We start from the raw sequence: 22,646 nt of genomic DNA, 5'->3' as shown, positions 1-22,646 counted from the left end.
CAACTGTGGAATCTAGTGATCTGGGGAGGGGATGGTGGGGGGGGGGGGAGCCCAAGTGTTTCACAAGGGCATCACGACTTTGCCTTTTTCTCCCCTGAGGGCCTGGCTCAGCTCAGCAGAGCAGAACATGCGATCAATTAATTCTCTACTGGTGGGAGTATGCGCGTCAGAGCCACCACCCCTGGAAACATGGCCTGCCCCTTCATTCGTCCCACCCTCACCTTCCTGGCCCTTCCCATGACTTGTCTTGGTTCAGCAGAAATTGTGGATGGGGGCTTCTGGGGCCACCAGGAGGATGGGGGGGCCACCATCAGAGGAGGGCCTGGGTAGTGCAAATGGTTAAGTGCTTGACTACTAGCTGAAAGGTTGGTGGTTTGAATCCATCCAGGGGCCTTGAAAACCCTATGGAGCAGTTCTACTCTGGACACATGGATATCAACATTAGCTCACATTAGCCTCGTGCAGGATCAGGCAGGCTCACAGCCTGGGGACCTGGTCTGGGATAGTCAGAACCAGGGGGGTGGGGGTAGGGTGGGCAGGGAAAGTCCATAATTGGCTATGTGGCCCTGAGTCCCTTTCTCTCCCTTTTTGGGCCTGAGTTTTCTCATCAGTAAAATGAATTGGTGCCATCAGTGTTTCTTTAACACTTGTCGTGTGAGATAGGAAGAAGTGTTCCTAAACAACAGACAAAGATACCTTGGGGTTAAAATGAACAGAACTTTTTTAAGGTGCATCAGAGTCGTTGCCCGAGAGAGATCAGAATACAGTTTCCCACATGGGTTTTGCCTGGAAGCTGCTCTGTTGGGTCTCAGGACTGTGGTCCTAGATTGCACTTTGAGATGCTCCCCAGCTGTCTCAGGGGAGGCTGGAGAAGGTGAAGCCTAGACTGAAACCAGGGCTGTTCCTGCTAACCTCCGCTGCTCTCCTCCTCCTCCAGCTGCCTAACATGTTTGGGAACCTGCGTTCCACCTTCATGGCCCTCATGATTGGTTCTTATGCTTCTTCCGCCATCACGTTTCCTGGGATCAAGGTATGGTGCTGCTTGGGGGTCTCTTGGGGTTTCTTCTGGCCTTGACACAGGACAGAGTGGGATTGGTCAGCCATAAAGAGAAATGATAAATGCTGTAATGTGGATTAACATTGAAACCATTCTAGCATGTGAAAGAAGTCAGTCACAAAAGGACAACTGGTATATGATTCCACTTATGTGGAGTCCTGGTTTGGTGCTCTAGGATAAGCACTGGACTGCAAGGCCACTTTGAACTGTAAGGTTGGTGGGTCAAATTCACCAGCCTCTTCTCAGAAGGGTTGCTATGAGTTGGAACTGACTCAGTGGCACTTAACAACACAGTATATGCAGACATGCAGAGACCAAGGCATATTAGTGGTTCCCAGAGACGGGAGGGAGGCGGCAAAGGGGAAATACTATTTTTTTTATACTTTATAAATTTTATTGTAGCAATATATCTACAACAACATATTTGCCATTCCAGCGTCTTTTACACAAACAATCCAGCCATATCAGCCACACTTCTGGTGTTGTACAAACATCACCATGATCCATTTCTAAGTCTTTAAAAAAATTTTTTTTAGGGGAGCTATTATTCAGAGACACTGAGTTTATGTTACTAGTGGCATAGCAATGTGGAACTGGACAGACGTGATGGTCAACAACTCGGTAACTTATTAGTGTCACTGATTGCGCATGTTGAAATAGTTGAGTTGGCAAATGTTTTGTGTATATATTGTTGTTAAGTGTTGTCTGGTCCATTTTTGACTCCTGGTGACCCCATGGCACTGAGAAAGGCTCCCTAGGATTTTCCAGGCTGTAATCTGTATGGGAACAGGTGGCCAGGTGTTTCTCTTGCAGAGCTGATGTGTGGGTTGGACCCACCAGCCTTTGGTCAGCAGCGTTTCACCATTTGTGCCACTAAGGTAATTCGTGCTTTAAAAAAATTTAAATGAAAAAAAGTACACTTTCCATTTTAAGTTTCAAAATGTTTTATTTACATTTTTAATTGTGGTGATGGTGGTGGTGGTTCTGTGCCGTGGAGTCAGTTCTGACTCATAGCGACCCTGTACAGGGTTTCTGAGGCTGTAAATCTTTACGGGAGCAGAAAGCCTCATCTTTCTCTCATGGAACAGCTGGTAGTTTCGAACTGCTGACCTTGAGGTTCGCAGCTCAATTCGTAACGACTATGCTACACAGTTTAAAAAAACAAAACAAAACAAGATCCGGAAGAGAGATGGCTGGTTGTCTAGCACCAGGCGGAGAAGCACTAAGGAATGACAGAATGTGCCCAGCCCTACCTCCTCCCCCTCGTTATCCCTGTGGCCTCTGCCTAGGTCTTCATCCTCTCCCCTGGACCAGGGCAAGTTTTATCAACTGCTCCCTGCCTCTGATCTTATCCCTCTCTATGCTGTCATGGGAAGGAGCACTGGTAGCGTAGTGGTTACAAATCTGGCTGCTAACCTCAGGGTCAGCAGTTTGAAACTACCAGCTGTTCCATAGGAGAAAGATGAGGCCTTCTGTTCCTGTAAAGTTTTTGCAGCCTCGGAAACCCTGTGCAGGGTCGCTGTGAGTCAGAATCGACTCCACGGCACATTACCACCACCACCATATTGTCATGGGAGTCCTGGTGTAGCACTGTAGGATAAGCACTGGATTGCTAACCACATGGTTGGCAGTTCAAACCCACCAACTGCTCCTTGGAAACCCTATACAGGGTGGCTATGAGTTGGAACCAACTTCACGGCACTTAACAACATAAGAACAGCAAGAAGTCTGTCATGGAGAATGTTGGTGGCACTGTAGGAGAAACACTGAACTGCTAACCACAAGGTCAGCAGTTCAAATCCACCGCTGCTCTTTGGGCAAAAGATGAGGCTTTCTGCTCCCATAAAGATTTGTAGCCTCAGGGGCCCTGCAGGGTTGATATGAGTCGGAATCAACTTGACACCACCTAACAACAACAACAATAGTCTGTTGTGGTGCTTCTGGTAAGTGTAAATGGTTAACGTGCTTGTTGCTAACCAAAAGGTTGGCAGTTCAGGTCTACCTAGAGGCATCTAAGAAGAGTGGCCTGCAAATCTGTTTTAAAGGCAGCACAGTTCTAGTGTGACATACATGGGGCACACTAAGTCAGACTACACTTAATGACAGCTGTCTTGGTTCTTTAGGGTTAGACTGTCATTTACGTGGCTTCTAGAATGATCTTTCTAAGACAGAGGACTGACTCATAGACCCCCTGAAAATCCTTCGGTAGTTCTGATTCACCTACAAAGGAAGTCCAACCTCTATACATGCATTCAGGGCACCTGATTCTGGCCCCATCCAACCTTTGGGCCATATCTCCTTCCACACCTCCCAGAGGGTGACTTGAGTCCAAGGTCACTACGCTAGCCCTTGCCAGACCAGATCCTGGACAAATGAGTGTCAGGGAACAAGGGCCAGCTCGGTAGGTGCAAGCTGGAGTCTCCATTTCTTTCTTTGTCAAATGATATTTAGTTGTGCCGTGGTCTGCCCCTCAGGCTCCCTGAGCCTGGACAGTTAGTTCATTTGTGAGTTTAGAGGGCACTTGATCAGCGTCCCCACAGGAGTTTGAGAAGGCGCTTTGTTCAGATAGCAGTAGGTGCGGAGGGTGGGGTTGGAGGACCTGTTATTTTAACCCCTAAGTTTAAGGGTATGGCCTTTTGAGGCCCTGCCCTGTTGTCACCAGGAGTCACTGCCTTGAAAGAAAGAGTAGGGACCACCTTGAGGCTCAGGAGGAGAGGCAGGAGGAAGGAGTGCGTCTGTGCCCCGGTAGACGAGCTGACTCACTTGAGCGGAGTCCATATCAACACTGAACCAGCTGGTCCTGGAGTGTGCTGCACCAGTGAGAGGCAAGCTAAGACTTCGACTTCAGCAAACGTTCCAGAAAGGGGCACCAGGAACAGGGGACTCCTGTTTAACCTTTGGCATTCCTTTCCCTCTTTTATAGGTGAGGTGAAATGATATTAGCAAACGTGTGTGTGAAAACACCCAGGGAGGTTTATGGAGTCCAGGCACAATGGGTGCCCATTTTACAGATGATAACTGAGACTGCAGACACATCTGAGTTGAGGACCTGCAGCTTCTGCACTTTGTGGGGATGGATTCATCATTCTTGTTGGGGAACGGGAGGCTGGGCTGAAGAAGGTAGACGGGGGGTGGATCTTCTAGCTGTGGCTCTAACTTCTGACCTTGGCTTCCTCATCTGTAAATTGGGCAAAAGACTGAGGTAGGAAGAACAGGCGTCTGCAGCCCGGGTTCTTTCATGGTCCAGAAGGGGCTGGAAATGGTGATAGCCGATGATACCAAACCACGCTCCCCTCGAACTCCCTGAGCCTGGGAAGTTAGTGCATTTGTAAGTTACAGGGCACTTGCTCAGGGTCCCCACATTGCTGCCCCTGTCCCACAGCTCATCTACGATGCTGGTGTGGCATTTGTGGTCATCATGTTCACCTGGTCTGGCCTGGCTTGCCTCATCTTCCTGAACTGTGCCCTCAACTGGCCCACCAAAGCTTTTCCAGCCCCGGAGGAGGTCGATTACATGTGAGTGTGGGGGTGCTGCAGTGAGCTGGGGGCTCTCCCAGGGGGCTGGTGGTAGGATGGATTGGGTTTTCTGCTTGGCAGATCGTCTGAGCTCTAAATTCTGTCACATGTGCCCATTTACAAGTGTTTCTAAATAATAAAGCTGGCACATCGCAGGTGCCCTGAGTGAGTTGACTAATGCGATTGTTGTTATCCTGTGGGGTTTGGGAAGGACCTCAGCAACAGAGGAGATACTATGTGGACCCAGATTGGGGGATAGCCAAGCACATAGTGACCCTGCACAGGGTTTCTGAAGCTGCATATCTTTACGGGAGTAGAAAGCCTCATCTTTCTCCCGCAGAAAAGCTGGTAGTTTCGAACTGCTGACCTTGAAGTTAGCAGCCTGATTCATAACCACTACACTACCAGAGAACTTCACTTTACAGGTGAAGGAAACAAAGGATCTGGGAGCAAAGGTCATGCCATCATAAGGGGCTGGAACTAGGCTGTCTCCTCTCTGAGAACGACCTTAGTGAAAATGGCCCATGTGCCCTTCTCTTACTGGGCACCTCTGCTCAGCCCTAGACGTGCTCTGAGCAGCCTGTACCACACCGCACTAGATGTGGCCATGCTGGGCCACAGGGTTCTCAGAGGCTCTGGGACAGGCGGGGAGGGTGGCCCCGGTGACTGGTTCTCACACCTTCTGGCCTGGCCACTGACAGGAAGAAGATCAAGCTCAGTGGGCTGGTTCTGGACCACAAGGTGACAGGTGATCGCTTCTATGACCATGTGACTAGCGTGGGTCAACGGCTGAGTCAGAAGGCCCCCAGCCTGGAGGAAGGGGATGACCGGGGCCTCTCAGAAAAGTCTCCTGAGAGTGAGTTTCAGGGGCTGGGGAGGGTGGGTCCTCACAGCCAGCGAGCATGTGTCGGGGAATTGTTCACTCTCTCCCCCTCAGCTGGGGAGGGCATGGGGTGCTATTGTGACTAGGTGATGTTGTATCACTCAGACTTGTAGTAACCCCGTGTGACAGAGTACAACTGTCCTGTAGGGTGTTCTACGCTGTAATCCTTAACAGAAGCAGATTGTGAGGTGGTTTTCTCATGAAGCTGCTATGTGGGCTCAAACCACAAATTTCCTGAGTAGCAACCAAGCAGTTAACCATTGTGCCACTAGGGCTCCTTAGGCTTCCTGGTAACAGATGGGGAAATCAAAGCTCAGAGAACTATGGGAAATTCAGATTCACGGGTACCTTGATGGATTCCCTGGATGGGGGAGAGGAGCTGCCAGAATGAAGGTAAGGCCTGGGAAGCAACTCTTCCCTCTGAGATCTCCAGCAACCTCTGAGCCGCTTACATCAGGCACAGCCAGGAGCGTGGCTGTGTGGGGCCCCCTCCTGGTCACACTGGGAACTGCACCCTCTCTGTCTCAGAGGAAGCTGGCTGGATGGTTGGGGAAACCATCTGCTTTGATCATTTCCCAAGGTGCCTGAGGCCCTGAAACTGTCAGTTTCATGATCTAGTGGAAGGAGATGGGGGTCTGAGCTTTGGCTCCAAACCTTCAGACTATGTGACTTGAGTAGATCAGTGTTCAACATTTTCCCTTCTCTTAACCAAATACAAATTACCTCCTGGAGAAGTTAGTTGTGAAGGTGGATGAAGTCATGGACATGGGAACTCTGTGTGAAGTGCATATAAGGGGTAAGAACGCCACTGCTGACCCACCTGATGGACTGACTGCTTACAGGTGTGAGTCTGAGTCAGACTGGCCTGTCATTTCAACTAAAATCCATATCAAACTCCACTGCCACTAAAGTCATTCAGAGCACTCCTGTGTGATAAGAGTAGCACTGCCCCATGGGGTTTCTGAGGCTGTAAAATAAATGTTTATAGGAGCAGACACCTCTTCTTTCTCCTGAGTTGCTGCTGGTGGGTTTGAACAGCCCAGTGCTTAACCCACCAGGCCTCCAGTCATCACGTAACCTTTCAGAGTTCTAGTCTCCTCATCTGTAAAATGGGGTAAAGAGAGGATGGTTGGAAGATGATACTGAATGGAATAATACCTGTTCACAAACCAAACCACACCAGTTGCAACTGAATTGATTCCAGCTCATGACAAGCCCGTGTGTCAGAGTATAACTGTGCTCTATAGGGCTTTGTCTTATATTTTTAAAAATTTATAAGAAAAAACCCTTGAGAGCATTGTCATCTCACACTCATTGTCTCTTCCTCAGTAACATAAACCCACAGTCCCCAGAGGTTCCTACCTAATCTATTGAGTTACTGTTAGCAATTACAGAGTTTCCACGGAGTGGCTAGTGGGTTTGAACTGCCAACGTTGCAGTTAGCAGTTCAGTGCTTAGCCTACAGTGCCACACTGGGACTCCTTGCGACACATAGCGATTGCTTAACAAATAGTATAGTAGCCAGAGGGAGGCCTAGGTTCGATTCCTGGCCAGCGTACCTTATGGGGAGTCGTCACTTGCCTGTCTGTGTGGAGGTTTCTGTGTTGCTGTGATGCTAAACAGGTCTCACCAGAGCTTCCAGACTAAGACAAAATAGGAAGAAAGGCCTGGTGATCTACCTCCAAAAAAACTATCAATGAAAACTCTATGGTGTGATCCTTAACCAATCATGGGGGCAGTGCATGGGATCACTGTAAGTCACAGGCCAATTCAATAGCAGCCTGCAAAGCATAGGTCATCCCAGAGCTGGGCAAGAGCTTGGAGGCCAAGGAGTCTGACCCTCTCATTTTGCACAGGAAGAAACCAGCCCCTAGAAGAGATGTTCCTTCAAAGTTAGTGCCAGAGGCTCCGTTAGAGCTGTGTGGGCTGGGACAAGCAGGAGACATGGAAGGCCTGGGACTCAGGTGCGCCCCCTGCTGTCTCTCCAGAGTCCATCCCCTTTCGCAAGAGCCTGTGTGCCCCCATCTTCCTGTGGAGTCTCCTCACCATGGGTATGACCCAACTGCGGGTCATCTTTTATATGGCTGCCATGAACAAGATGCTCAGTTACTTGGTGACCGGTGGCCAGGAGAATGGTGAGGCATTGCTGAGCCCATTGAGAGTTGGGGTGAGGGGAGGGGAACACAAGGGGCCACCCTGACTGGGCTCCTCTCATCTTGACTCCCTTCCCCCTCCACCAGTGTCGGAGGAGCTGAGAAAAAGGGCAGCAGACACAGGTAGGGTGAAGGCTGGGCCCCGGTCGCTCCTCAAGTGGCAGGAACCCTTGGGCCCTGGTCCCTCCCTTGTCACCCTGAGCATCTTGGGGAACTAGGAACCTGGGGTCAGAAGAAGGTTCTTTTGGAAATCCCACTCCACCGCTGGGTTGGCTGGTCCGTCCCGCTGGGCTGCTGGTGTCTGTTGGGCCAGCACCTGACACCGCTTTCCTTCCCATCCTGCCCAGTTGGGTTCTACTCGTCCATCTTTGGGGCCATGCAGCTGCTGTGTCTTCTCACCTGTCCCCTCATCGGCTATATCATGGACTGGCGGATCAAGGACTGCGTGGATGACCCCACCGAGGGTGTTGCCCTTGGAGATGCCAGGTGACCCAGACAGGGATGGTGACAGCTAGTTAGATGGGCCTTGATTTCTATTCACTTTTACATCCAGCTTCTCATTTCATTTTCCCAAGAGCCTGGAAAGAGCTCATTTTACAGATGAGGAAATTGAGGCAAAGAGGGCACACAGTGGCAATAATAGCTAACACTGAGTGCTGGCTGTGCTCTGAACACCTTACTTTGTCTCATTGAGCCCACACAACAGCTTTCCGAGGTGGGGTTATTATTATGCCCATTTCGCAGATGGGGAAGCTGAGGCATGAGAAAGTTAATGAGTCATGCAAGCTCTAGAAGCTGTCTTACACAGGATATACAGGTAGATCTCAGAGATATGATCGGTTTGGTGCCAGCCCACTACAGTAAAGTGACTATTGTAATAAAGTGAGTCACACCATTTGTGTTGTTTCCCGGTACATAGAAGAGTTATGTTATGTACCATGTTGTAGCCAATGAAGCATGTAATAGAACATTAAAAAAATTTGAAATATTGTAAGAATGACAAACATGTGACAGACATGAAGTGAACACATGCTGTTGAAAAAACAGTGCCGATAGACTTGCTCCAGGGTTACCTTCAATCTGTGAAAATCACAATAAAGCAAAGCGTAATCAAATGAGGTATACCTGTACTTGATAGCATCTTTTTAGGACTAGGAAGAGCCCGAACTGTGTATGTCTCAGTTTCTGAGGGCTAGGCAGGAGTCTGGGAATGGCTGAGCTTGGTGGATCTGTTTCCAGATCTCTCATAAGGTTTCATTCAAACTCGTCCAGAGCTGCTGCCATCTGAACTCTTGACAGAGGGAAAACTTGCTTCTCAGCTCTCTCAAGTTCAGCTCCTCCCCACAAGGGCATCTCTATAGGTCTGCTTAGAACATGACTGCAGGCTTTCCTCAGAGAAGAAGATGAGTTAGAGAGTGAGAGGAGGCCCCCAATATGGAAGCCCCAGAATGTTTTATAACCTAATCTCAGAAGTGGCGTACCATCATTTCTGTCATGTTCTGTTGGTCACAGAGACCAACCCTGGTACAGTGTGTGTGGGGAGCCACACAACGGGGTGAAACCAGGAGGGCTGCCTGGACCATTGGAGGCCATCATAGAAGCTGGTCACCTGGGTTTGTATCCCGGTCTTTTGGCTGCTCTTTCTGTGTGAATCCAAATAGTCCCTGGTTGTCCTGAGAGTCTGCTTAGAGAGAAGGCATCTATATGGAACAAATCCAGTGACTTGCCAACAGTGCCCCATCCCGGGCACCCAGCCTTCCTCCTGCGCCCTCTTCTCCTGATGGCCAGTGTCCATCTGCAGTGCCCTCTGGCCAGGACAGATGGGCAGCCTGCCCTCACCCCAGCCTACTGACCTCTGCTGGGCTGGCCTCCATGTGGTGGGGGTGGGGAGACAGCGTCCGCTCTTGTCAGACTGGATGAGGGGTGGACATCCCTTCCTGAGATGGGATGAGGACCAGGATGAGAGCACCCATTCATTCTCTACCTTCTTCCCTTCCTTGGCTCTCACACTTCACTGTGCAGGGGTGCTGGTCAAAATGCTAATTACTGGCCTCCACCCCTGAGAGTTGAGATCTGGGGTGCAGGCTGGGCACCTGCATTTATAAGGAAGCACCAGGTAATGCAGGTTGGTTGGGGGAACCAGGTGGGGAGACCCACTGAGCTGGACATGATTCTCTACCTTCCCTGCTGCCCCCACAGCCTTGAGGGTGAAGGTGCCCCAGCAGGTTGAGGGGACAGGTTCAGAATGGTTAGCAGCCAGGTTGAAGTAGCAGCCTGTAATGCCTTCTTCCTCAGGGACGGGATTGCCACCAAGTCCACCAGACCGCGTTACCGCAAGATCCAGAAGCTCACCAATGCCATCAACGCCTTCACCTTCACCAACTTCCTGCTTGTGGGTTTTGGCATCACCTGCCTCATCAACAACTTACACCTCCAGGTAGACATTCTTGCTTCCACCTTCTCTATTGAGTCCCTCCCGCCTCATAGTGACCCTAGAGGACACAGTAGACCTGCCCACAGGGTGTCCAAGGCTGCAAAGCTCAAAGGAGGCAGACTGCCTGCCACATCTTCCTCCATGGAGCAGTTGATGGGTTCAAACCACTCACCTTTAGGTTGATAGCTGAGTGCTTAACCCACAGGACCACCAGGGCTTCCTCAAGGATGGTTTACCACTGTCTGTCCTTCGGGGCCCAAGATTTTTGTCCTCTTTTTCCGCCTCTCTTCTGGTTCTCCAGGAAGTGTGTCTAGTGGGCTGAGTTGGAGAGAGGGTAGGAGTGTGTGGACGAGCTCAGGAAGTTCCCCTTCCTCTCTTTGCCCACCCCTCCTTCCTCCTGTCTGCACACCCTCTTGTAACCTCTTCCTTTTTGACTTGGTTTCAGTTTGTGACCTTCATCCTGCATACCATGGTTCGGGGTTTCTTCCACTCTGCCTGCGGAGGCCTCTATGCTGCTGTGTGAGTCTGTCGGCCATGTTTCCCCAAGCCTTCCCCCTAACCAGAGGATCCCAGATCCTTGGACATCCCCCACTGTCCCCTACTCCCATGGTCCCCATCATCAGTATTTATACTGATGGCTCAGGGCTGTCCATCCACAACCCTTTCTCAGCTCCTCTGGTGATGGGGAGCTCACTTCCTCCAGGGTTACCTGTCCCCCGTGGGATGGCCTACTGACTGAGCATCCTTCAGAAAGGAACCGGAAATACTTGGTGTCTACGTTTCTTCAGGCTGCTATGGGTGGCTTCAATGAACAAAAATTTATTTTCTCACAGTTTGAAAACCCAATCTGTTGGAATTGAGTGGATTCCAACTCATAGCAACCCTATAGGACACAGTAGCCCGGCTCCATAGGCTTCCAAGTCTGGGTCTTTACGGAAGCAGACGGTCACTTCTTTTTCTACAGAGCTGCTGGTGATTTCCAACCACTGACCTCTCATTAGCAATTGAGTGCCAGCAAGGCTCTCACAGTTTGGTGTTAGGTGTCCTTGAGTTAGTTCTGACTCATCCGAGACACTGTGTCTAACAGAAGGAAACACTGCCGGGACCTGGACCATCCTCACAATGACTGCTATACTGGAGTCCATTGTTGCAGCTGTTGTATTAAGCCATCTCTTCCTCTTTTTCACTGACCCTTTACTTTACCAAGCTTCATGTCCTTCTCCAGAGACTGGTCCCTCCTGATAACATGTCCAAAATCTGTCACTCGAAATCTCATCATCCTCAATTCTAAGCACTCTGGCTGTACTTCTTCCAAGAGAGATTGATTCATTCTTCTGGCAATCCATGGTATATTTAGTATTCTTTGCCAACACCAGCATTCAAAGGCATTCTGCTTTGGTCTTCCTTATTCATTTGTCCAGTGTCTGGGACGATGTTCACCCATTTCAAGAGGTAGCATATGATCAAGAGCCAATGATACTGAAGGAAGAAGTCCAAGGTGCATTGAAGGGATTGACAAAGAACAAGGCTCTGGGAGTTGATCAAATACAAATTGAAATCTTTCAACAAACTGGCAAGGCGCTGGAGGCACTCACTTATCTATGCCAAGAAATTTGGAAGGCAGCTGCCTGGCCAACTGATTGGAAGAGATCTGTATTTGTGGGCATTCTAAAGAGAGGTGATCCAGTAGAATGCAGAAATCATCAGATAATATCACTAATATTGCATGCAAGTAAAATTTTGCTAAAGATAATTCAAAACTGACTGTAACACTATATTCACAGAGAACTTCCAGAGGTTCCAGCTAGATTCAGACAAGGCCGTGGAAAGGGGGATATCATTGCTGATATCAGATGGATCTTGGCTGAAAGCAGAGAATACCAGAAAGATATTTACCTGTGCTTTATTGACTATGCAAAGTCTTTCGATTGTGTGGCTCATGACAAGCTATGGACAACATTGTGAAATATGAGTATTCTGGAGCACTTAATTGTGCTCATGAGGAACTTGTACATAGACCAAGAGGCAGTTGTTCGAACAGGGCAAGGGGAACACCGAATTTTTAAAAAATAGGAAAGGTGTGCGCCACATTTACTTAATCTGTATGCTGAGCAAATAATCCGAGAAGCTGGATTATATTGCCATCAGGATTGTAGGAGAGCTCATTAACAACCTGCGATATGCAAATGATACAACCTTGCTTGCTGAAAACCAAGAGAACTTAAAATACTTACTGATGAAAATCAAAGATCAAAGCCTTTGATATGGGTTGCACCTCAATGTAAAGAAAACAAAAATATTTGCCACTGGACTAACAAATAACATCAAGATAAATGGAGAAAAGACTGAAGTTGTCAAAGACTTCATTATGTTTGGATCAACCATCAACACTCATGGAAGCAGCAGTCAGGAAATCAAATGATGAATTACATTAGGCAAATCTGCTGCACAAGATCTCTTTAACGTGTTCAAGAGCAAAGATGTCAGCTTGAGGACTAAGGTGCACCTGACCCAAGCCATGGTATTTTATATAGCCTCATATGCATGCAAAAGCTGAACAGTGAATAAAGAAGACCGTAGAAGAATTGATGCATTTGAGTTACGGTGTTGGAGGAGAATATTAAAAGTACCATGGGCTGCCAAAAGAACAAACAGACCTGTGCTGGAAGAAATACAGCTAGAGCGCTCCTTAAAAGCCAGGACGACCAGACTTCATCTCTCATACTTTGGACATATTATCAGGATGGACCAATCCCTGGAGAAGGATATCATGTTTAGTAAAGTGGAGGGTTTGCAAAAAAGAGGGAAATCCCCAATGAGATGCATTGGCACAGTGGCAGTAGCAATGGGATAAGGTGTAACAACAAATGTGAGGTTGGCACAGGACCAGGCAGTGTTTTGTTCAGTTGTGCATAAGGTCGCTGTGAGTCGGTACCAACTTGATGCCACCTAACAACAACAACTGTATCCCCTTGTTCTGTTCGAATACACTCTGCCTGGTCAATGTACACTTTGTGTATGAACACAATTAAGAGTTCTGGAATTCTTTGCAGTGGTATCCATAACGTGTTATGATAACCACATGCTTATGCATAGTTAATAAAACACATACAAACATCATTCTGGTATTCTCTGCTTTTAGTCAAAATCCCATCTGACATCAGCAGGAATGCCCTTCATGCCACCTCCTTTTCTGAATCCAGCTTGAATTTCTGTTAGCTCCATGTTTATGTACCACTGCGGTAGTTTTTAAATTATCTCCAGCAAAATTTTACTTATGTGTGATATTAATGATGTTGTTGTTAAGTGCCGTCATGTTGGTTCTGACCCATAGCAACCCTGTATATCAAACTCCCAACCCCATCGCCATCATCACATCAGTTCTGACTCGTAGGACATTTCTGAGGCTGTGACTATTTATAGAATCAGACTCCTACATCATTCTCCTGTGGAGCTGGTGGATTTGAACCACTGACCGTTCAGATTGCAGCCCAATGCTTAGCCCACTGTGCTACAAGGACTTCTTAGAGGTATAGGGGTGTAGGATCTATAACATATATATTTTTGGACACAATCTATAATCCTCTCCCTCAGTCACTCCACTCTAGCCACGCTGGCCACCCTGCTTCTCAGAAGCCTCAAGCCTGCATCCCCAGACTTGCTCTTCCTCTTCCTGTAGTTACCCACAACACTCAACACTCATACCTTCTTCAGGTCTTTACCTAACTGTCCTCTTCCTGCTGAGGCTGCCCAGGCCATCCTGAACAGGGCCTGAAACAGTAGGAACTCAACAAATCTCTCTCCAAAGAGCAGATTAATATGGAAAAGAATACTGAGAGTGGCTGTTCACCATGAAGAACGTGATCAGTGTTGTTGAATCTTACACGTAGACTTGCTGAATTGGTGAAGGTTTTGTCGTGTGCATTTCCACTATAACAAAGGGGGAGGAAAGAAGCAAAAGGAAACAATGCAGTGAGGTTAATGTTATCCCTGCCTCTTGGTGTCAGTGGATCCTGACTCAGAGGACTGTCCCACAGTTTCTAAGCCTGTGAGCTTTACACAAACAGGGTGCCACATTTTTCTCCCACAGAGTGACTGATGGGTTTGAACTGTCAACCTTTATTAGCAGCTGAACCCTCACTGCACCTTTACTTGCTGGTGTCTAACAAGTAGTTGTTCTTGTGAAGTGCCGTCGAGTCAGTTCCAACCCATAGTGACCCTATATAGGGTTTCTGAGGAGCGGCTGGTGAGCTTGAGCAGCTGACCTTGCTTGTAGTCTAGTGCATTAACCCGCAGCACCACACCAGTAGGTGTTAAGTCCTGTAAGTCCCAGAGTACACCATTGAGGCCAAGGGACCTAACACTAGATGGCTGAGGTCCGAGTACTCAAGAGTGCATGCAGAGAAATATCTGGGTAGGGTGGGGTGGGGGATCAAGAGGGATCCTGGGGCCAAGAGGGCCGCTTGCCCCTGATCCTCGGGCCCTCTCGTTCACAGGTTCCCATCCAACCACTTCGGGACGCTGACGGGTCTGCAGTCACTCATCAGTGCTGTGTTTGCCCTGCTCCAGCAGCCGCTCTTCATGGCCATGGTGGGACCCTTGAAAGGAGACCCCTTCTGGGTGAGAACTGGGGGTAACGCGGGGATGGCTGGAGCTACCTTGTGGGGTGCTGCGGGTAAGTTAGGGGTTTGATTTGAGAGAAAGATTTTTTCCCTCACATTATCGTCTTCACTCTGCGGGATCCCAATGTTGTTGTTGTTGTTGTTGTTAAGTGCCGTGGAGTCGGTTCTGACTCATAGTGACCCTGTACAGGGTTTCCGAGGCTGTAAATCTTTAAGGGAACAGAAAGCCTCATCTTTCTCCCGCGGGAACAGCTGGTGGTTTCGAACTGCTGATCCTGAGGTTCACAACCCTATTCGTAACCACTACGCTACCAGAGCTCCTTTGCGGGATTCCAATAGAACCCCTGAAAAGGGTGTTGAGAGATTCCCCAGCCTCCTGGATTGGCCTCTCTCAATGCCAGGTCCAGAGGGCTGGGTTTGTAATGCGCTCCCAGGTGACTTGTGGCCCAGTCCTCAATGCAGGACCTGTGTTCAGGAACCACAGGTCTAGCTAGTCCAGTCTCGCTCGATGCAAGGATCCTCTCTCCAGCACTCCAACCAATGCCACAGGGAGGGGTGCCCAGTCCTGTACGAGGTCAAACCCACTGCTGTCAAGCCAATTCTGATTCATGGCAGTCCCAAATACGACAAAGTCGAACTGCTCCATATGGCTTTCTGCCAGACTTTTCTTCCACGGCACCTCGGGCTGCACTAAACTGCTAACCTTTAGGTTAATTTGTTGTTAAGTGCTGTTGAGTTGGCTCTGACTCATAGCGACCCTGTCTAGGATTTCTGAGGTGCAGCTGGTGGGTTTGAACCAATCCTGTGGTTCACAGCACCATACCAGAAATCCCTTTAGGTTAATAGGCCAGTGCAAACCGTTGGCACCACTCGGGGCCCTTCCTGCCCAAGGCAGCCATTGTCTTGTTAGAAAGGCTTTTTCTTACATTGAGCTGACATCTGCCCATGAGGCCCCGTGCCTGGGAGACCCTCTAGAACTGCAGGAAGGACAGACAGGGACCTGATGTGCTCAGTAGTTCACACTCACTTTCACCTTGGTTTCTGCCTGAACAGCACTTTGTATTGGGAGTAATGGCAGAAACGGGGTGGGAACTGATTGGAGCCCCATTCTGGGGACCCCCAAGCATTCTGTCCTCCATGTTCACATCCCAGCTCCTTTAACTGCCCGAGAGCCATCTTTCACCAGCCCACAGACCATGTCTCCAAAGCTCAGATGGTATATTCAGTTGCCCTATGGGTACTGGCATCAGCTGGGGTTCAAAGCCAGGAGACCCCTCCAAGTATTCGCAACTCAGCCACGCTACAAGGCTGTGGAACATTCCATGAGATACCACTGGAGCAGTGACTGGCTCATCAAAAGTAAAAACAAAACTGAATTTGCTAATGTCGAGCCGATTCCAACTCATGGTATACGCCCCATGTGTGACAGAGTAGAGCTGCGCTCCATAAGGTTTTCTAGGTTGTAACCTTTATGGAAGCAATCACCAGGCCTTTCTTCCTTGGTTCTTCTGGGTAAACTTGAACCATCAGCTTTAAAGTGAGTTGTTGTTGTTAAGTGCCATCGAGTCGGTTCCGACCCATAGCGACCCTGTACAGGGTTTCCGAGGGTGTAAATCTTTACGGGAGTAGACAGCCTCATCTTTCTCCCGCGGAGCGGCTGGTAGTTTCGAACAGCTGACCTTAAGGTTCGCAGCCCGATTCGTAGCCACTACGCTACCAGAGCTAGTACAAATCATTTGTGCCACCGAGGGATCTTGCACCAATCACATAATATGAAATCCCTGTGTGGTATAGCAGTTAAGTACTTGTTAAGCTGAAAGACTAGCAGTTTAAACCTACCCAGAAACACCTTGGAAGACAGGCCTAGCGATATGCTTAGTAAAAGGTCACGTTCTTGTTACTCCCTAAGGAGCAGGTCTACACCACACACAAAGGGTCACCATGGATCAGAACCAACTCTATAGCAACTAACTGCCACCAACTAATACCACAGGCATATAATAAATGCATGTTGCTGTTAAGTGCCGTCAAGCCAGTTCTGACTCATAGCAACACTGTATAGGGTTTTCAAGGAGTGGCTGGTGGGTTTGAACCACCAACCTTCTGGCAAGCAGTCCAGTGCTCATAATAAATACTAGCTATGTTTATCAATCTATCCCAGGGCTTGGTGCAAAAGTGGCTGTGCCCTCATCCCTGTTGCAGACTCCGGAGGGCCGCAGAGGGTTATGGTGGCAGAGGAGTACCTTTTTCACTCCTTTTCTCTTTCTTCTGGTCCCTAGGTCAATCTGAGCCTCCTGTTATTTTCACTCCTGGGATTCCTGTTACCTTCCTACCTCTTCTACTTTCGTAGCCGACTCCAGAGGGAGTACGCTGCCAGCTGGGTGGACCCCCAGAAGGTGCTTAGCAGCCCCTAGCTGAGCTGATGAAAGCATAGACCTTCAAGGCCCAGGAACCTGACCGGCAGCAGTCCAGCCCGAGCAACCAAAGGGAGTGCTCCTTGTGGCTTTCCTACCTGTAACATACACACAGAACCAGGGACCGCGGATTTATAAATACCCAGAGTTCTATTTTTGTAGGGATTTGCAAAAAGGGGGAAAAAAAAAAAAAAAGACATACCCTAAAAAAATCTCCCAAAGTAACGCTCCATTGACTGAAGACAACCCCTGGGCTAGAGGGACTGGATCTTCTCCTGGTGGTCCTTGGATTGGAGGAGATCTGTCCACTGGGCCTGTATCCTGGGGGCTCACGAGGGGGTCAGCGAACAGGCTGCCTGCTCCTGAGGTCCCAGCAGTGCAGTGTCAGGAGTGTGCATGTGTGTGTGTGTGTGCCTGGGTGTGGACGCATGCGCAGCCACCCTCCGCTAGCTCAGAGGGATCTGAGGGTGTGGGCTGCGTCCTGGAAGGAGTATGGGGGGACAATCTCCTTCCAGGGGCTGGAGGGCGGGTTCCCTCCCTGGTGCTGCTTCTTACAGGAAATAAAAAGGGAAGTGAGAGACTGGCTGCACTACACCTCTGCCTGGGAGTGGGTGGATGTCTTCCGTTGCCCTCCTTCCTTCTCACCCAGGCTCAGCTGGGCATGAAGTGGGACACTTGGAGTACCAGTCTATCCCTCTCTGGTGTCTGGTTTAGCTCCCTCTTCTCAGCCCTGCCCTGCCCTTAGTGCCCAGAAAGAGCCCAGCTCCTGTCCCTTCCCCCAACTTTGGAGGGTTGGGGAGATGTCTAGGAGGCTGGTCTCTCTCCAGATGGGAGGTCGGGACAGGTTGCCGTGGAAAGAGTTCGCAGTACTGACTCTTGCCACATCCACCAGTGAATCCCTGGAGGGTTGCTCAAAGTAACACTGTTCTGTGGTCTCCGATTTTATCTTGAAACTTCATGCAAATGTTGAGTTCCACTTTATACTATATTTACATTTGCTTTTAACATTAAAGTGAGGTTTTAAAATTACCTACCTCGAGGGAAAACAACATCTTTGAGGAAAGGGACCTTCCAGGAAGACATACCTTATTTATCCTGGGCCTTCTGGAGTCTCTAGTACACCTGCTGGTGCCCCAGAGGCATAAACCTTGGAGGGTAGCAAAAGTCATGACTGACAGGACCAGGAGGACAGACGGCCAGGTGAGGACCTGCTTGCCCCACACAAGTGTCTCATTCAATCCTGACGATCCCACCAGCTGCTCCTCGGAAACCCTACACAGGGTGTCTGTGGGTCTGAACCAACTTAATACCACCAACATAGGTGTAGCACTATAGGATAAGCACTGGGCTGCAAGATCAATTTGAATCACAAGGTGGCGGTTCAAACCACCAGCCACTCCTCAGAAACCCTATATAGGGCCTCTAAGAGTCACAACCACCTTGACAGCACTTAACACCAACAACACAGGTATGTGAGGAGTCCTGCTGTAAGATAAGCACTGGACTTCTAACTGTAAGGTGAGTGGTTCAAACCCACCAGCTGCTCTTTGGAAATCCTACAAAGAGGATTGCTATGAGTTGGAACTGACTCACTGGCACTTAACAACACAACATAGGTATGTGGCACTGGAGGATAAGCACTGGACTGCTAACTGAGAGGCCAGCAGTTCAAACCCACCAGTCATTCCTTGGAAACCTTTTACAGGGTTTCTACAAGTCGAAACCCACATGATGGCACTTAACAAAACCCAAGTGGCTTGGTGGATTCAGTGTTGGATTGTTAACCATTAGGTTGGGGGTTCAAACCCATCAGCTGCTCCATGGGACAATGACAGAGGTGGTCTACTCCTATAAAGATGTCATTATTAGGTAGTGAGTCCATTGCAACTCATAGTTACCTGATATATAGCAGAGCAAAACACTGCCCGGTCCTGGGCCAGCCTCACAATTTTAACCTTTGAGCTCATTGCAACTGACACTGTCAATCCATTTCATTGGGGGTCTTTTTCGCTGACCCTCCACTTGATTAAACATGATGCCCTTTTTCAGGGACTGGCCCTTCCTGATAGCATGTCCCAAGTATGAGAGATGTACAAAGATGAGCAGTCTCAGAAATCCTAGGGGGCGCTTCTACTGTGTCATGTAGGGGCCCTTGTAGTTGGCTGTGATGGCTATGAGTTTGGTTCTGGTCCAAGTGGTTGGTACTGTCATCCCTGCTCATAGGTTGAGGAAACAAACCCTGGAGTGGGTAGGTGGTTGAGTTGTGGGAACCCCAGCAGGTTGCCTGTGGAGCCCTAGCTAGCCATAGGAGTCACTGGGTAGAAAAGTCCCCCACTTCTCAGCCTAGCTCTCAGCTGTCCACTCAAAGGCCCTGTACAGTGCCCACTGCAAATAGTTTGATTCTAATTCCTAAGGACTCCATAGGACAGAGTGGGACTGCCCCCTAGGGTTTCCCAGGCTGTAATCTTGTAGCGTAGTGGTTACGAATCGGGCTGTGAACCTTAAGGTCAGCGGTTCGAAACTACCAGCCACTCCAAGGGAGAAAGATGAGGCTTTCTACTCCGGTAAAGATTTACACCCTTGGAAACCCTGTACAGGGTTGCTATGGGTCGGAACCGACTCGACGGCACTTACAACAACAACAACAATCTTTAAGAAGTCCGGGTGTAATGCTGTAGGGTAAGCACTAGACTGCTAACCACAATTGTTTTTGTTAGCCAATCAAACCAACTAGCCTCTCCTCAGAAACCCTGTGCAGGGTCGCTATGAGTTGGAACCCACTCAAGGGCACTTAACAACGAATCTTATGGAAACATATCATCAGGTTTTTTCTCCGTTGTGAGTTGCAAACCATTGACCTTTCTGTTAGTTGCTGAGTTCTTAGCGCTGTGCTATCCAAAAACCCCAATCCAACCCACTGCCACTGAGTCAATTCTGACTTATAGCGAACCACCCTATATTTAGGGTTTCTGACACTAAATGTTTACTCGAGCAAACGGCCTCATCTTAATCCTGTGGAGCAGATGGTGGCTTGGGAACCAAAGGTTAGCAGCCCAACACCTAACCCGCAGCGCCACCAGGCCTCCTTATGTATCCCGGAGAATCTCAACTGTTAACTGCTGCTGGAAGACAGCGCTGAAGAGAAGCCATTTCTACTTTCTTTGTCGTACATTTTCTTTACCAGGGAAGACAACAGACCCACCCATTGTATGGGATCCTGGTGTGACACTGTAGAATAAACACTGGACTGCTAACCTAAATGTCAGCGGTTCAAACCCACCAGCCACTCCTTGGAAACCCTTTACAGGGTCATTATAAGTTGGAACCAACACCATAGCACTTAACAATAACCTATTCTACAGATGGTTACTTGGCAAAGTCTGCACAAATGGTTCAACCCAGTGCTCTTTCTGCGAAGTAGGAAACCAGAATTGGACCGCACCCACCAATGAGAGTGGGCCAGTTCCCAGAGGGCTTGTCGGCATGTCCCCGGACTCTGTGTCTCGAACCCTGCTTTCTGAATAACCCGGTAATGGTTGATGGAGAGGGAGCATTGATAGTCCAGTTTTGACGTGGCTGGTGGAGGAAGCCAGGAATGTGCGCCGGGGACTCGGCGTGGCCAGCAGGTGGCGCTGCGTGGCTGCGGCAGGCACCGCCCAGGACCGGTCGCTTCGAGGGGCGGCGAGCTAGGAGGAGACCCCGCCATCCTACACATACACATGCACCCAGGAGTCTGCCCTTCGGGGTCTCGGCCTCCTGAACTCCTGCTCGAAGCTTGCCCTGTCCCTCCCTTGAGATCCTAGTCTTTCTGCTCCCTCCCCACCGTTCCAAGCGTTGTCCCCAGCCCCACCCGACCTTCACGACAGAAGGCCAGGGTCTCAGTGCTTGCCCCTGCCCCGCTGGTGCTGGGGACACCGGGAGCGGGGTGTCGGCAGAAGCCTCGGTCTCCTGGAGGAGGGGTCTCTCCGCCTGGGGAGTTTGGGGAGGGGGCTGGCAGGGGCGGATGCGAGCGGGAGCCGTGTTTGTCGCCGCGCTGCCGAGTGGAACAGATGGCTGGGGAGGGGAGACGGTGCGGGGGCCGGTGGATACGGAACGAGGAATTTCGACGCCCGAGTCTCCCAGGAGAAGCCCCCCTTTTCTTCCCAGAGATGGGGGCGGGGAGCGCCTGACTTCCCGGAGTGCCCCGGCCCCCGGCCTCACGGCGCCGGCGCCGCTGGCCTGCAGGTCAGGGCCACAGGGAGGGCCGGGGTCGCATGGGTTAACAGGGCCACTAGCTAGGAGGGCGAGGGGGCGGCAGGGCGGGGCGCGGAGGGAAAAACGTGTTAATTGGAGCTTTGTGTAGATGAGCCGAGGCTGTGAGCGGTGCTGGGGGGCGGGAGGAGGAGGTCAGATGCCTGGGACCCTAGTGGTGTTGGGGGAGGAAGAGGCAAGGGGAGGGCGCTGAGCCACAGTGTGTTGATGGTGCATCTGCTTGGCTGCAGGTTCTTGAGCCTGCCCCCCAGACACGGGGTGGGGGACCCTTTCAGAAGTCCCTAGTCTCTTCCAGCTACGAGCAGAGGGCGGGGTGGGAGACACCTGCAGACGCCTGTCTGCTTGGGTTTCTGCTGCTTAGGTGTGGGTCTTCCCTTCGCTGTGGCTCTCCCCGGAGGTCTCAGACTTCGGCCACTGTTCTCCATCCTTGATTTTCCTTCATCTTTTACCCCTCATCCCTGGCATCACCTCCCTTTCCACACATAATTTCCACCAAGTTTTACAGTGAGTGTGTGTGTGTGGGTGTTTGGTAGTTGTGTGATATCAAGTCGGTACCGACTCATAATGACCCTCTAGGGTTTCCGAGGCTATAAATCTTTGTGGGAGCAGAAAGCCTCATCTTTCTTCCTCTGAACAACAGTAGATCCAAACTGCAGCCCAGTCCAGCCCATAATCCACTACACTACCGGTGTGGTGTGGTGTGTTGTGTTGTGGTGTGTGTGTGTGTGTGAGAGAGAGATATCTAACTTTTCTTCCTTCATTTTCTTTGTCCGATTTCCCCAGGAATCACTGCACCTTTGAGATGCTTTGCAAACTTTAGAGTGCTTCATAACCAGCCCCACTAATTAAGATGTCGATTCCAGGGTGTCCCTCAGAGATCCAAGGTCAGTAGGTCTGAGGGGACCAGGAATCTGCATTTTCGAAGCTCCCAAAGAAATCAGATACCAATGGCTCTCAGTTTTAGAAACACTGGGCAATGGACTGGTGGACTAGAAGAATTAAGCAAGAACCTCCTTTGCCCACCCCACCCTGATCCTGTCATCAAGCCTCCTGACTTCATACAGCTGGGTGCAGCAGCTATTTCTGCTTCCAGTGTGATGGGACCAGGCGTGGTGGAAAAGGTGCTTGACGGTAGGGAAGGAAGGAAAGAGAGCAAGAATAAGTCTACACCTGGCTATTCTCTTTGAGTAGCTTTTCCCCTTCCTTTTTCCTTGACCTGCCCACTCCTCTGTCTCAGTGGCTCCATCTTCCTTTCTCTATATACCCACTTTCTTGGCTTCCTCCCTTCTTCTCTTCTGAAGTTCTTAGGATGTCCA

At 49.8% G+C, this 22,646-nt stretch overlaps 1 protein-coding gene across 1 annotated transcript in view; it reads left to right on the top strand.

Annotated features, from left to right (window-relative positions):
- Nucleotides 1–17,079, top strand: part of SLC43A1 (solute carrier family 43 (amino acid system L transporter), member 1) — a 37,687-nt gene extending 20,608 nt beyond the window's left edge. Inside the window, exons 5-13 of the mRNA XM_006875785.1 lie at nt 938–1,030; nt 4,440–4,573; nt 5,275–5,429; nt 7,445–7,591; nt 7,957–8,095; nt 9,905–10,046; nt 10,489–10,562; nt 14,540–14,663; nt 16,945–17,079. Coding sequence (XP_006875847.1) covers nt 938–1,030; nt 4,440–4,573; nt 5,275–5,429; nt 7,445–7,591; nt 7,957–8,095; nt 9,905–10,046; nt 10,489–10,562; nt 14,540–14,663; nt 16,945–17,079 — 1,143 coding nt within the window. The remainder of the gene's footprint in view (nt 1–937; nt 1,031–4,439; nt 4,574–5,274; nt 5,430–7,444; nt 7,592–7,956; nt 8,096–9,904; nt 10,047–10,488; nt 10,563–14,539; nt 14,664–16,944) is intronic.
- Nucleotides 17,080–22,646: the final 5,567 nt, after the last annotated feature.

The sequence above is a fragment of the Chrysochloris asiatica genome, unplaced genomic scaffold, assembly GCF_000296735.1.
Source record: "Chrysochloris asiatica unplaced genomic scaffold, ChrAsi1.0 scaffold00339, whole genome shotgun sequence".
Lineage (NCBI taxonomy): Eukaryota > Metazoa > Chordata > Mammalia > Afrosoricida > Chrysochloridae > Chrysochloris > Chrysochloris asiatica.
This window is presented reverse-complemented; position numbering and strand designations above follow the sequence as displayed.